Source organism: Pan troglodytes, chromosome 11 (genome assembly GCF_028858775.2).
Source record: "Pan troglodytes isolate AG18354 chromosome 11, NHGRI_mPanTro3-v2.0_pri, whole genome shotgun sequence".
Taxonomy (NCBI): Eukaryota; Metazoa; Chordata; class Mammalia; order Primates; family Hominidae; genus Pan; species Pan troglodytes.
Genome location: NC_072409.2, coordinates 76,113,072 through 76,129,211, shown reverse-complemented (window position 1 = coordinate 76,129,211; position 16,140 = coordinate 76,113,072). Strand labels below are relative to the sequence as shown.

At 34.8% G+C, this 16,140-nt stretch overlaps 1 protein-coding gene across 11 annotated transcripts in view; it reads left to right on the top strand.

Annotated features, from left to right (window-relative positions):
* Positions 1-16,140, top strand: part of AGTPBP1 (ATP/GTP binding carboxypeptidase 1) — a 195,711-nt gene that overhangs the window by 61,494 nt on the left and 118,077 nt on the right. For 9 of the 11 annotated variants that reach the window (XM_054658866.2, XM_054658865.2, XM_001136417.6 and 6 more), the window contains 4 exons: positions 1,785-1,848; positions 2,603-2,749; positions 7,498-7,629; positions 10,594-10,687. In XM_054658866.2, the coding sequence (XP_054514841.1) occupies positions 1,785-1,848; positions 2,603-2,749; positions 7,498-7,629; positions 10,594-10,687 (437 nt within the window). The remainder of the gene's footprint in view (positions 1-1,784; positions 1,849-2,602; positions 2,750-7,497; positions 7,630-10,593; positions 10,688-16,140) is intronic. The other 2 variants (XM_016961056.3, XM_063788537.1) reach the window with 1 other exon arrangement.

The window sequence follows — 16,140 nt, the reverse complement described above, 5'->3', positions numbered from 1 at the left end:
TATCAAAGAACATTAGAAATCTTCAGTAATTAAAATAGTTTGGAAATTATGCATGAGTAATAGATAGACTACTACTATAGTGTAACAGAATAGAAAATCTAAAAATAAAATGCATATGGGAATTTAGTATTATTTATTAAAGGTAGCATTTCAGATCAGTGAGAAATAGAGTGATTGGTAGCTATCTGGAAAAAGGTAACACTGAATCATGACTTCCTGCATTCCACACCCAAATAAATTCCATATGAAGCAAAGATTTAAGCATGGAAAATGGAATCATAATACTAGAGAAAGACGAATTTTAAAATAATCTTACAGCAAAGAAGGCTTTTTTAAGTATGAAGAAATAGAAACTATAAAAGATTGATAGATTCAACTATATTAACAAAAGGATGTAGAAAAAAACACCATGGATACTTGGAAAACTGAGGAAAAGTATTTTGGCTTATATAATTTCTTTGACATGTAAAGAACTTCTTCAGTTAAAGGCTGAGTGTGGTGGCTCACGCCTGTAATCCCAGCACTTTGGGAGGCCAAGATGGGCAGATCACGAGGTCAGGAGATTGAGACCATCCTGGCTAACACGGTAAAACCCTGTCTTTACTAAAAATTAGTCGGATGTGGTGGCGGACGCCTGTAGTCCCAGCTACTTGGGAGGCTGAGGCAGGAGAATGGCATGAACCCGGTAGGCGGAGCTTGCAGTGAGCCGAGATTGCGCCACTGCACTCCATCCTGGGTGACAGAGCGAGACTCCATCTCAAAAAAAAAAGAAAAAAAAGAACTTCTTCATTTAGGAAGGAACAACAAAAAAAAACACTTCAAAAACCATGTAAAGGCTATGCTCAGTTCTCGGGAAAAGAAACACAAATGTCACTTGAGATTGAGCATTACTTTTAAGAAGATAAATAAAACCAAAGTACAGTGTTTAAACATTTTCACTTATTAGATCAGTTGTCCAAACTTGGAGAAATAGTCACTCTTCTGCATTGCTGATGGGAGTATAAATTATTTCATAGAGAGCAATTTGGTAATATCTATTAAAATAAAGGCCCATATTCTTTGACCTTGGAATTGTAGGCATTTACCTTACTATACAGATGTACTTTACCACATGTAAATATATATCCTTAGTTAAATTTGAAACTTTTAATAGCAAAATATTAAAAGCAACCTAAATATTTCATGGGTAGATGACTGGTTACATAAACAATGGTGATATAGCCATATAATGGAAAATATCCTGTAGCCCTCAAAAAGAATAAAGAAGCTCTTTATCTATCGATATGTAAAATATCAAGGTGCAAAATAGTACCTATAGGGCAATACCATTTGGAGAAATAAACCTGTATGCACGTGTATATTTACATGGATTTCTTTTATGTGTGCATATTATCTTTGGCAGAATGCATAAGAAATTGATAACGTGATTGCCTTCTGAGAGGGCAGCTAAGTGATTGAGTAGTCACCAGACATACATTGTAGTGCCATTTACATTTTGATTCATTTACTTTTATTATCTGTTTGGTAGAAAGATGAGGAATTCAAATGACAAATTGATTCTTCTTGTAATGTTGATATTACGCAAGTAATAACTCAAAATGATTTGTAAAAATTCTTAAAGGCAGAAGGAAACAGACGGAAATGATAATAGTGAAAACCTGAATACCTTTGTTCCTAGAGAAATTGGAAAGGTCATTTGTAAAATATGGGTAGTTCCCAGTGGATTCAAAAGTCTGGGAATCAAAAGTTTACAATGTTTTAATAAAACAAACTATTTATTTCAGAACACAAAAGATCTTCAAACTACACTTAATATCTTAAGCATTCTTGTTGAGCTGGTGTCAGCTGGTAAGTTTTTGTTTCTTTGGTCTAATTTCTGTTTCTAAACAGTGATCAACAATGTATCGTATTCACTTTATTTGGAATTTTCCGATACTCTTATAGAGGCTATTCTGAGTATTGGAATTAGAAACTGAAATGTCATAGTTTGTTGTTGCTTTATTTTTGGTATCTTTTCAAGTATCCCTCAGACTACCCCATAGCCATGTATTTCACATCCTTGAACCTAGAATTTCAGCGTGATTTGTGTTTACCCTTTGTGTGCTATTTTCTAAATAAATGAGATTAAACAAAATGTGTTGATGGTATTTGTTTGATATTATTGATTGATTGATTGAGATGGAGTTTTGCTCTTGTCACCGAGGCTTGAGTGCAGTGGTATGATCTCTGCCCACTGCCACCTCCGACTCCTAGGTTCAAGAGATTCTCCTGCCTCAGACTCCCAAGTAGCTGGGATTATAGGTGTGTGCCACCATGCCCGGCTAATTTTTGTATTTTTAGTTGAGACGGGGTTTCACCATGTTGGATAGGCTGGTCTTGAACTCCTGACCTCAGGTGAATCTGCCTGCCTCGGCCTCCGTAAGTGCTGTGATTACAGGCGTGAGCTACTGCGCCCGGCCTTATTTGTTTGATTTTAGAGGTCATCAGTTTTAACCATTTCTTGAATGCTAACAAGTTATGATACCTAATATGTTTGTTTAAATTTGTTGTTTAATTTTTTTTTAATTTGTTGTTTAAATTTTTTTTTTTTTTTAATTTTTAGGTGGAGGTCGAAGAGTGAGTTTCTTAGTCACCAAAGGTGGTTCACAAATATTGTTGCAGTTACTTATGAATGCCAGCAAAGAATCTCCCCCACATGAGGACTTAATGGTACAGATTCATTCTATTCTTGCAAAGATTGGACCAAAAGGTAAGGGATTTCATTTGTATGATTATTGTATCTAGAACTATTTTTGTAACAGTGATTCTCTCACCTTGTAACTACTCAGGTTTTAAAAATGTTATTTATTTTAAATTTCTATGGATACACAATAATTGTACATGTTTATGGGGGTACACGTGATATTTTGATAAAAATGTATGTGTAATGATCAAATCTGGGTACGTGGGGTATCCATCACCTCAAACATTCATTATTTCTTTGTGTTGGGATCATTCCATATCTTCTCTTATAGCTATTTTAAAATATATAATAAATTATTATTAGCTATACTTGCCCTATTGTGTTACCACTGGATGTTATTCCTTCTATTGAAATGTATTTTTGTATCCATTAACAAACTCCTCCTTATCTCCCGCTCCCCATTACCCTTGCTAGCCTCTGATAACCACTATTCTATTCACTCCTTTCATGAGATCAGTTTTTTTAGCTTCCGCATATGAAAGAGAACATTGATATTTATCTTTCTGTGTCTTATTTCACTTAACATAATGTCCTCCAGTTCCATCCATGTTGCTGCAAATGACAGGATTTCATTTTTTTATGGTTGAATAGTATTCTATTGTATAAATAAACCGCATTTTCTTTATATATTCATTCACTGATGGACACCTAGGTTGATTCCATACCTTGGCTTTTGTGAATAGTGCAGCAGTAAACATGGGAATGCAGATATTCTTCAATATACTTATTTCCTTTCGTTTGGATATATACCCAACAGTAGGACTGCTAGATCATCTGGTAATTCTATTTTTAGTTTTTTGGGGAACCCCCATACTGTTTTCCATAGTGGCTGTAGTAACTTAGATTTTTGCAGTGTGTGAGAGTTCCTTATCCTCACCAGCATTTATTATTTTCTGTCTTCTTGATAACAGCTGTTTTAACTGGGATGAGATGGTATCTCATTATGATTTTGATTTGCATTTCCCTAACGATTAGTAATGTTGAGTGTTTTTATCTATACCCATTGCCCGTTTATATATTTTCTTTTGAGAAGGTTTATTCAGATCTTTTGCCCATTTAAAAAATCCTTTCCCTTTTTTTTTGCTGTTGAGCTATTTGAGTTCCTTATATATTCTGGTTTTTAATCTCTTGTCAGATGAGTAGTCTGTAAGTATTTCCTCCCATTCTGTAGGTTATCTCTTCACTTTGTTGATTGTTTCCTTTGCTGTTCAGAAGCTTTTTAGCTTGATATAATCTCATTTGTCAGTTTTTGCTTTGATTACCTATGCTTTCCAGATCTTACTAAATAAATTTTTGCCCAGACCAATATCCGGAAGCATTTCTCCAATGTTTTCTTATGGAGAGTGCTTAATTTTTACAATCTAACATGCTACAGCTTTTTCTTAGACTTAGTAATGAAATTTTTTTTTTTTTTTTTTTGAGACGGAGGCTCACTGTGTCACCAGGCTGGAGTGCAGTGGTGTGATCTGGGCTCACTGCAACCTCTGCCTCCTGGTTTCAAGTGATTCTCCTGCCTCAGCCTCCCGAGTAGCTGGGACTACAGGCATGTGCCACCATACCCGTCTAATTTTTTGTATTTTTAGTAGAGACGGGGTTTCACCATGTTGGCCAGGATGGTCTCAAACTCCAGACCTCATGATCCGCCCACCTTGGCCTCCCAAAGTGCTGAGATTACAGGCGTGAGCCACCGCACCCAGCCGAAATGGTTTTTTATAGTCAACTAGTGACCTGCAATAACTGAGGATCCAAAATTTATGAGGAATTCTATTGCATGTGGTAGAAAAAAGAAAAAGTTTTGGGTCACAAGTGTGTCTTGGAGTGTGTGTGTGCCCTCTCAAGTGTGTTTGTAAAGGATACATGCAATATGGGTATTGTTGAGGCTAGAAGGAAGGAGTATGGATGGGAATGTTTTGAAAAACATGGAGGTAAAATATGTCACTGCTTTCTTTAATAGTCATATTTGTGCTGCATAGTGTGAATGCTCAGGAAACTTACAATCTTAGTTAAGAAGACAAAAATAGAAAAATTATGAGACCAGTTATTACAACAGTAAGACACATGAAATATTAAAAAATGCAAATTGGGAAAAATAGGATATAGAACAAAGGAAGAAGCTGATTAAGGTTAGGTTAACTAAGGAAGGCACCCTTTGACTAGAACTCAAGTTCAGTTTACGGTTGTCTACTTGCACAAAGATTAAAATAATTCCTTAAATTATTAGAATTGTGTTTTAAGAGTTTTGCCTTTGGCCGGGTATGGTGTCTCATGCCTGTAATCCCAGCACTTTGAGAGGCCAAGGTGGGCAGATCACGAGGTCAGGAGTTTGAGATCAGCCTGGCCAGCATGCTGAAACCCCATCTCTACTAAAAATACAAAAAATTAGCCAGGCATGGTGGCGCTTACCTGTAATCCCAGCTACTCGGGAGGCTGAGGCAGGAGAATTGCTTGAACCTGGGTGGTGGAGGTTGCAGTGAGCCGAGATCGTACCACTGCACTCCAGCTTGGGTGACAGAGCGAGACTCTGTCTCAAAAAGAAAAAAAAGAGTTTTGCCTTTGCCTGTGGCATACATGTGAGTTTTAAACTTTGAGTATTTGGCTAAAATGCTTATTGGAAAAAATGAGGATGCATGTGTACATAGTTTGTGTATTTATTAACATACGTATTTCTAGCATATCTTTATGTATTGTATAAGTAATTAGTAGCTTTTGTAGGTGTTGTTTTAAAGAAAGGAACTCTGAAGTGACTTTAATTTTCCAGGTATATTAGGAGCCTTAAGACTTAAAGATGTATTTAGTTTATTTAAGGAATATGTTAGCTGTCTCTTATTTTTCTTTAGCTCTTGTATTTAAGATTTAAAGACTCCCTTTTGAGATTTTTGTGGAAAATGAAAATGAAAAAATAAGAAAACCATAATTTGGCAGAAAATTCATTAAAAAAAAAACCCTTATTTATTGATGAGTATTGTTATGCTTTCTCTTCTAATTAGAACTAGGTTATCTTCTACTTTTCATGAAATTAAGATATTGATTTTAAAAATATTTATCATTCTTTAATATCCCTTTTAAGTTTTAGGTCATATTTATTTTCTCTTATATATTCTTTTAAATTTGGGCTATTTCCTTTATGGTTTGCCCTAGTTTCCCATTTTTATGTCATTCAAGGACATTATATGGTAATTTCTTGAGTGATTTTTCTATTCTTTTTATTTTTCTAGTGAGGTAAAATAATTTTTCCTCAGGAATATTGAGTTATTTTGATTTAAAATTATTTGTTTGCTGGTCCTATTTACTTTGTTTAAGTCTTTTTTTTTTTTTTTTTTTTTAAGATGGAGTCTTGCTCAGTTGCCCAGGCTGGAGTGCAGTGGTACGATCTCGGCTCACTGCAAGCTCCTCCTCCTGGGTTCATGCCATTCTCCTGCCTCAGCCTCCAGAGTAGTTGGGACTGCAGGCGCCCGCCACCACGCCTGGCTAATTTTTTTTTGTATTTTTAGTAGAGACGGGGTTTCACCATGTTAGCCAGGATGGTCTGGATCTTCTGACCTCATGATCCACCCACCTCAGCCTCCCAAAGTGCTGGGATTACAGGCGTGAGCCACCGCGCCCTGCCTTAAGTCTTTTTTAAAATTCATTTTTATTTGTAGTTTTATATAGTGGAGTACAAGTGCAGATTTCTTACATGTAGTACTGTATAGTGGGGAAGTCTGGGCATTTAGTATACCCATTACCTGAATAGTGAACATTGTAGCTAACAGGTAATTTTTCAACCTTCACCCCTCACCCACCCTGCCACTTTTTGTATCTCCAATGTCTACTATAAATCTTAACATTCTTAAGTTCTTATTTAAAATTTTTTTTACTGTTTTAATCTCTTCATGAGAATAAAAATTAAGAACATCTTTTCTTCCCTTCCTGTGTTAAGAATTATTTCCCTTTAGAAATTTGTTTGGTAATATTTGCCAGATTATTTTCTACAAAAGCTGTTAATTTTTTAAATGAATTTTTATTTTTTTACAAGTCAGAAAAGAATATGGTTCATATTAAGTAAGTATCATTGTAATGGACATTTGGATTTTGTTCCTTTTAACTCTGTGATGGTGTTCTGGGAAGTGTGTTGAACTAGACAAATGTATATGTGTAGTGGAGCAGTTCAGTTTTTTAAAATGACAGTCTAAGTGTTGGGCTACTCTGGCCTCCATCCTCCTTCCCTATCCCCCTGTCTGTTTCTTAGTACATTCTTTCAACTAATGTTTTAAAATAAAAGGGATGTTTTATTTTAAAAATAATACAAAAAAGGATTATAATTTTATTCTTTTCAGGCCAACTTTATATTTCATAAAATTAATTCATAATGTAAATTTAAAATTTACATCACTGATTTATAATATCATCATTTCATTCAAAACTTACATGTGGGCCAGGCACAGTGACTCACACGTGTAATCTCAGCACTTTGGGAGGCCAAGGCGGGCAGATCACTTGAGGTCAGGAGTTTCAGACCAGCCTGGCCAACATGGTGAAAGCCCGTCTCCACTAAAAATCCAAAAATTAACCCAGTGTGGTGGTGGGTGCCTGTAATCCCAGCTACTCAGGAGGCAGAGGCAGGAGAATTGCTTCAACCTGGGAGCCAGAGGTTGCAGTGAGCTGAGATGGAGCCACTGCACTCCAGCCTGGATGACAGAGCAAGACTCTGTCTCAAAAAAAAAAAAAAAAAGAAAAGTTATATGTGAATAAATTGTCTTTTTTTTTTTAAACAGATAAAAAATTTGGAGTAAAGGCTAGAATTAATGGGGCTCTGAATATAACCCTGAATTTGGTCAAGCAGAATTTGCAGAATCATCGCTTGGTTCTACCTTGCCTTCAGCTTTTACGAGTATATTCTGCCAACTGTGAGTATTTAGGTGGCTTTTAGTTAACTCAGTGTTGTAAAGTTACACAAAAAGAATTTTAAAGTATCCTGATTCTGTAAACCTCTGATATTTGTGAAAAAGGAAAGAGAAGATTTAATATGGCTCATTTTAACTCTTGACTCCAACCACAACAAAAGTGATGTGGGGTAAGGTTAAGTTGGTCTGTGCATGGTGGCTCATGCCTGTAATCCCAGCACTTTGGGAGGCCAAGGCGGGCGGATCACCTGAGGTCAGGAGTTTGAGACCAGCCTGACCGACATGGGGAAACTCTGTCTCTAATAAAAATACAAAAATTAGCTGGGCATGGTGGTGGGCGCCTAATCCTGACTATTCGGGAGGCTGAGGTAGGAGAATCATTTGAACCTGGGAAGTGGAGGTTGCAATGAGCTGAGATTGTGCCATTGCACTCCAGCCTGGGTGATAGAGCAAGACTCCGTCTCAACCAAAAAAAAAAAAGGTTAAGTTGATAAAACCTTGAACATTCTAACTAATTTCCCCAATTTATAAAGGATAGGAGTGAGGAGGATGACTAGGCAGCCTGTAGAAAAGATGTGGAAGAATATGAGGGTATTGGTAGCTGGAAAAACTCCTGTGCCTCTTTAGACTGTCACAGATGAGAGGAGAAAGCCTAGAAGGAAAGGATGCAGTAGCATAGTCACCTGGAGCTAATTCTCTTCAGCAATCAATAGGGAAGTAGCAGAACTGAAAATAACTAGTATGGGAACCTCTGAGAAGCTAGAGAGAAGAGGGCTCACAGAGAGACAGACTCACACACTCTCACTAACACGAGGTTCCACGCATGAGGTGTGGATTTTTTTTTCTATTCTCTGATTGCAGAATTGAAGTGGTTAATGAAAGAACCTAAGATTGAATTGCAGAATATATGTTATTGCAGAATATCATTGCAAAATAATGATAGAGTGCTAGATATGTCTGTATATTGCATATATACATATATATGTAATATATAAACATACATAAGCTTATGTATATGTCTCTGTGTGTGTATATCAGTACCTTTAAAATATGGCTAAAGGTGTGCTCTGTGGAAAACAGCTTAGAACACTTAAATAACTAACATGTAATTAAAAAGAACATAAGGAAACAAATGAATTAGATATCTAACCAATGAAGTTAAGAACAGAGAAATAAACACCAGTAAAGTCAAGAAATGAAATAGTAAAGGTAAAAGGAAAAATATGCATTAGAAAATAGAAAAGCAGTTGATTTAAAAAATAAAACTGTATTGGATTAAAAATAAAATACACTGGTACAGTCGCACATGGCTGTAATCCCAGCACTTCAGAGGCTAGGCAGAAGGACCGCTTGAGGCCAGGAGTTTGCAACCAGCCTGGGCAACATAGTGAGATGCCATTTCTACAAAAAAAAAAAAAGGAAAAAATTGGCTAGTTGTGGTGATGTGTGCCTGCAGTCTCAGCTACTTAGGAAGCTAAGGTGGGAGGATTTCTTGAGCCCAGGAGGTTGAGGCTGCAGTGAGCCATGACTGCACCACTGCATTCCAGCTTGGGCAACACAGCAAGACCCTGTCTCAAAAACAACAACAATGCAACAAAAACCCCCAAATGTAAAAATAAAACAGCTAAACCACCAAATACTTCAATCAAGGTCAAAGGAATACAGTATAGACATGAAATTAGAAGGGATAACGGAGTAATAAACAGAGAAAATTAAGATCATCCTACGAAATATTAGGAGCTACATTTTTGGTGGCATTTTATTGGATTAACCAATAGAAGGCTAGCAGATGGCTTATCTATAATTTAAAAATTGTTTATTAAACAATTTTCTTTTAGAGACAGGGTGTTGCTATACATCTCAGGCTGGCTTTGAACTCCTGGCCTTAAGCGATCCTCCTGCTTCAGCCTCCCAAGCAGCTAAGACTACAGGCACATGCCATTGTCCCCGGTTCTACAATATATTTAATAACATCTGTTCAGAATTAAAAATGTTTAGCACAGTTTTCTGGTTAGGTAATTATTTGTATATTCCATATTAAATACTGAAATTGTTCCATCTTTTTCCCTGCTACACTTGCTTTAATTAAAGTCCTCATTACCTGTTACCTAGACCATAGCCTCCTAATGTGTCTTTCAAAACCAGCTTCCTCAGAGTTCTTTGAATTCTGACCTATTTATTTAAAATTCACATCTGATATGTTCCTTTTGCGTGATTCCCCATAGTCAAAAGAATTAACAACTTCTAGGGCCCTTCATAATTTCTCATCTTTTTCCACCTCATCTTCCTATTTGTGTATCTTTTCTTGATACTCTGTGTTTAACGTTATGTAACTGCTCACATTGTGATGTTCATTGTCTTCGTTCTGTTGTTTGTATTATTCCTGTGTCCAGAGCCACATCTACCCCTTTACCTCAACTCCTGCCCTAACTAACTACTACTCACTTTTAAAGACTGAGCCTAGGCATCATTTTCTCCAGAAATGTCTGTGTCTCACTCTGAATTAGGAACTTCTCAATGGTGTAATCCAAATAGTCTACAACTCTTGATCTATTTTGAAAGTAATTTAGTAATTATTTGTTTATTGTTTCTGTCATTCTCTCTACACTTTGTTCTTTGAGGTCAGAGATTTTATTCTTGTTTCGGAATCCCCATAACCTGGTGTTCAGTGAGGTTCACTAAATTTATTAGAGAAATATGGAGTAACTGAAGAATTTTTTTTTATAATAGTGGTTTTTTTTTTTTTTTTGCATGTAACTCGTTTCAGAATTTCCCTGCACTTTCCATAACAAAGCAAAAACAAAAAACACTATTTCTTCATGTGGTTAGCTTAGATGGACTTTAAGGTGACTTGAGTTGACATTTACTAAACAATTTGTATATGTTTTTGCCTATGTATCACTAAGTATACACATTTTTGGTTGTCAAACCTTAAAATAATTTTGCATCTCTTTCTCCCCCTCTCAGCTGTGAATTCAGTATCCTTAGGGAAAAATGGAGTTGTGGAACTGATGTTTAAAATCATTGGACCATTTAGTAAGAAGAATTCCAGTCTTATAAAGTGAGTAAATGTTTTGAATGTAAACATAGGTATAGCCTTTGTTACTCTGGGCCTCATTATCTTGATATGTACAATGAGCAGGTTGAATTAAATTGTCTCCAGGGTTATTTCATTTCTTAGTTCTTAAATAATGATTTTATCATGATAAAGATTTTCTTTAGTATAAAATTTAATCTTCACAAATATCTCAAAATTGGACAGTTTTGACTTCATTGAATATAATGTTTATAGTAACTTAGACTGAACATTTCTAGATACTGTAAAAGGAAAAAAGATTATCTATAGAGTATTCATTCAGAAACATTTATTGAGTGCCTACTATATTTCTCACCCAATTTTACAATCTTGTAATGACTTTTTCATTCTTATGAATACCTGAACAATCTTAAATTGATACATTTCTATTTTGTCAAAATCACATCATTCTTTTTCCCCCATCCTGAGATATGTGTGTGTGTGTATGTAAGTGTGTGTATGTATATATATATATATACACATATGTATGTATGTGTGTGTGTGTATATATATATATACATACACACACACACACACACATATATATGTATGTATGTATTTTTATTCATTCCTAGGCCTTTCAGCCTCAGAAAATGAAAGCCATGTCTCATTTATTGGTTACAGTTTAATATTTTCTTAAGCCATTTTAGAGGTCTTTCTTTAAAATTTTTTTTATTGTGGAATTTTTAAAACATACATAAAATAGAGTTTATATTAAACTGATTATATTGAGTTATATTAATTACTTGTTGTGTTTAACAATTCTGAACATTCCACCATTTTTGTTTCATTTGTTTCCACTCCACACTTTTTGTTTGTTTGTTTTTCCTGGGGTACTTTTAAGAAATCTCAGGTATTTTATATATACATAAATGTGTGTGTATTTCTATAAGCAGATCCTAGATATTTTCTCTTGGATTATTTTCTTTGAATACTATCATTTATTTTCTAAATACCTCAGTATATAATTCTACTAAATAAGGACTTAAAAATAACCAGAATACTACAATCATAGCCAACAAAATTATTAATTTCTTTTTTTTTTTTGAAATGGAGTCTCTCTCTGTTGCCTAGGCTGGAGTGCAGTGGCATGATCATGGCTCACTGTAGCCTCAAATTCCTAGGCTCAAGTGATGCTCCCACCTCTCCCTCCTGATACTTACTTAATACAATCTAAAATCTGGTCTGTTGTTTGATGTTCTCCAGTTGTCTCAAAATAGCCCCTTTTTAGTTGGTTTATTTGAATCAGAATCCAAACAAGATACATACATTATTCTTCATTATATTTAGGAAATTTCCACGCCTACACAAATGTAGAGAGGATAATATAATGAACTCTGATGTACCTGTTACCCAGTTGTACTATCAAAAATCTGTCATTTTTATTTTTTTCTTTCTGTTTTTCTTTTTTCCTAGCGTATTTTAAAGCAGATATCAGCCATTATATTTGATCTGTAAATTCTTTTATATGATTACTGTCAATTACAGATCTTTTCTCTTTTAGTGTTACCACAGTTGTCTTTTCTGTGCCCAACAATATTAACGGTAATTTCTTAATATCTGATATTTTCTGATTATCTAGGAAATGCTTTTTTTTTTTTTTTTTACAGTTGGCTTGCTTGTTCAGGGTTTCAATTAAGTCTATACATTATATTTGATTGATATGTCTCATAATCTTTTGAAATAAAAAAAAGTTTCCCTGTTTTTTGGTTTTGTTTTATTTGTTGAAGGACTTCAGTGATAGGTCTTTTAAAATGTCACACGTTCTGGCTTACAATGACTATATCCTGAAGTTATTTAACATATGAGTATATCCCTTACATTTTCTGTAGACTGATAAAACTGTGGCTTGATTAGATTTGGGGTTCCGGTTTGTTTTTTCTGGTCAAAAATATTTCATAGGTGGAGCTGGCAACTTTGTTTTATGTCACTTAAGATAATTGAGTTGAGGTTATCTACCCATTAGAAATGTCCCCATCCACTTTTCACTTAGTGATTTAGCAGTCATTCATGACATTGCCTGTATCTGTTATTTCATTAGTGGTTGGAAAATAATAACTTATCTAGTTTTATTTTTTTCCTGTGTTTATTAGCTGTGAATCTTTTGTAATGAAGAACTTGTCCACATGAACTATTTGATTTGACTTTACTCTTAAATAGGGTTCAGGACATTTCCAGTGTTTTCACCCTTTCTTAATAAGGGTCAAATATTTTAAAATATTTTGGGAGCTTACTTGCACATATAACTATTTATTAAATATTATTTGGTGGGATGACAACATAGTTACAGCTGTGTAAGAATTATACACAATCCCAGAGTATCTGATGAAATGTAACAAAGCAAACAAAATGTTTGTATCACAATCAGTAACACAGAATATTGGTGTCTTATGGTGGTTTAGAGTGGGCTCTGCAGACAGACAGACTTGGATTTGCTTGTTAGCTCTATCATTTACTGGCCCAGGATACAAGTAAGTTACTTAATTTATTATGCCCCAGTTTCCTGTCTGTAAAATGGTAATAATATTTAGCACCTCTATTATAAGGTTGTAATGATATGATTCCTGTAATTAGCACAATGCCTGTATTAATGTAATACAGTTTAGATAAGCAATGTAGTAGTGTGTGTATGAATGATTCCTAGCTAACACTAAAAGTACATTAGTTATGCTTTTATTTATTTGCTGTTTCTCCCTTTAATCGGTACTGCATTTTATAATTTATTTTTTATATAATGGCCATGATCTCCTACTTAAGATGTACTTTATGCTCTATTATAACCAAGTTGTCAAATCTAATATAAAATGTTTCCAGGGGAAATGAAATGGAGCATTTCAAAAGGATCTTTATAATATACCACATGGGGTATATCCAAAACCTTATGGAAATCAGTGCATCTAAAACATCAGAGAAAAGATGAATTATTCATTATTTTTCTATTTCTACTTTAAAAAGGAAAAATAATCTTTTACTTTATTTTTACTTTAAAAAGAACAAGCCATTCATTGACCAAACTTGCTATATCTTGATCTCTTATCATTTTTAGTAATCTGAGGGTCTCTCCTCTAATTAACTAAAAACCTCAGACATCTAACGCTTTCTGTTGTATTTCTTCCTCCCTTTAAACAATGCTCCACATTTAATGGGAAGACGATTGAGGAAGAGTTGTATTTGGAGGGTTATGCTTCCTCTCCTTTTTAATTTTAGGTTTTGGATTTAAAACTGTTAATCTAGAAGGAAGCAACTCAGGAGGTTATTTTAACTGTATCTTTTTGAGTTTCCCCATAGGTTTGGAAGTCATTGCAAGGACTGACCCACAATTGAAAGTAGATGTCACTTCATTAGTACCTGGGGACTTAAGCTTTTTTTCCTTCACATCTCCTAAATCTAAGCCACAGACTACTTTTTGAATTATTGTTGCTTGTAGTGTTCTTTGTGGAAATATGAAGACTGGAAAAATATATGAGGAAGTATAAATTATTTATACTGAGAAATTTTAATTAATTAACTGCAAACTATGCATTTCAATAAATCTAACATTTTAAAATTCTTTTGTAACATTAATTTACTCTGGCTTATAAGTGTTATAGAATTTCAGAAATTTCTTTGTGGTAAAGTTCTAAAAATAACTCTTAAATAACATTTGGTAAAAATTTACAAATGACTTTGCACCAAACTTGACTATATCTTTTAATCTACTGGAAATAATAAGAAACATACACAATGGGTGTTGCCATCCGAAAGAACTGGGTTCATATCCCAGCTTTCCAGTGTTGAAAAATAAACATCAACAGAAAAAAATGTTCTATTTTAGGATTAGAAACTGTCAGAAGCACTTTTATTTGGTTTAAACAGTTGTAAACAACTACCAGTAGGGAGAAAGAGTTTCTGAAAGTACTCTTAAGATTTTTACAATTTTGAATAAAGAATTAGCTGTAGAAAGGAAGGTCTTATGAGTTCATTGTAAGTGATTGCATGTAAGTTATTATATTAGTTTTCTAGGGCTGTCATAACAAAGTCCAATACTGAGTGGCTCAAAACAACAGAAATTTATTGTTTTATAGTTCCAGAGGCTGGAAATCCAAAATCAACTTGTCAGCAGGGCCATGCTCCCTCTGAAACCTGGAAGGGAGCATCCTTCCTTGCTTCTTCCTAGCTTCTGGTGGTTTGCTGGCAATCTTTGGTGTTCCTAGGCTTGCAGCCATAGCATTTCGGTTTTTGCCTCCATCATCACATGGCACTCTCCCCTTTTGTGTTTGTCTTCACATTGTCTTCTCTCTCCTTATAACAGCACCAGTCTGTTGTATTAAGGGCCCACCTACTCCAGTATGACCTTGCCTTAACTAGTTACATCTGCAATGACCATGTTTTCCAATAAGGTCATATTTGGAGGTATTGGGGGTTGGGACTTCAACATACCTTTTTGAACACAATTCAACCCATAACAGTGATTAACTGCATGTACTTAGCAGTAAGCACAGTTTGTGATCTTTCAGTGTGTTCTGTGTTAGCTGTGTCTTAACTTTGCATAGTTTGCATAGTCTTTCACAAAACTTGACATCTATGTGTATATATAGAAGTTAACGTTTTTGATGGATCATGGTAGTCTCGAATAAAAGTTGACAAAGACGGCTTCTTAGTAATGGTAAGAAACATATTACATTGAATGGTAAGTGGAGTCTGGTACTTTAGATAATACATGTAATGCAGTGAGTCTTGAGACCTTCTTAACATGATTAATCAGCAGATTGTTTAGTGCCTTGGGGAGTAAATATTTTGTCTCAGCTTTCTTAATCACTTTTTAAATAGAAGGGATTTATAACATGTAGAAATTAAACAGTAACCATAGGAAGAGGGGTTTACTTAGTTTCTGTTATATTAGATTGACTTCTGTTTTTAAAAATACGTTTCTGAGATGTAGTTGACATGATAAAATCTGTATATTCAAAGTGTACAGTTTGATGAGAATGGACATAGGCTGGGCTAAAGCCTTTAGGCTTGGGAGGCACAGTACTTCTAGGGTCCCATAAAAATGTTTTAATTTCTTTAAAAATCATATAAAAATGAACTTTAGGCTGAAGAAAATGTTTTCATTTGTGATATTAGTGCATTCATCTTTATACCAACACCAACACGGTTGTAAAATGCTATATGAATTTTAAATACTTTTTTGAAGGGAGGGGCCTATGAAGGCAAAGAAGTGTCTAGAGCCCATGAAAATCGTAATGTGGTCTTGGATATATGGCTAAACCTGTGAAAAACTATCACCACATCAAGCTAACATCTCTATCACCCCCAGAGGCTTTATTGTGCCCTTGGTAATTCTTCCCTTGCTTCTCCCCTTTGGCCCTAGCAGTCATGACAATGCCTTCTATTACTGTAGATTTGGTTACATGTAAGTTCAGGAATTTTATATGAATGGATTCATAGTGTGTGTA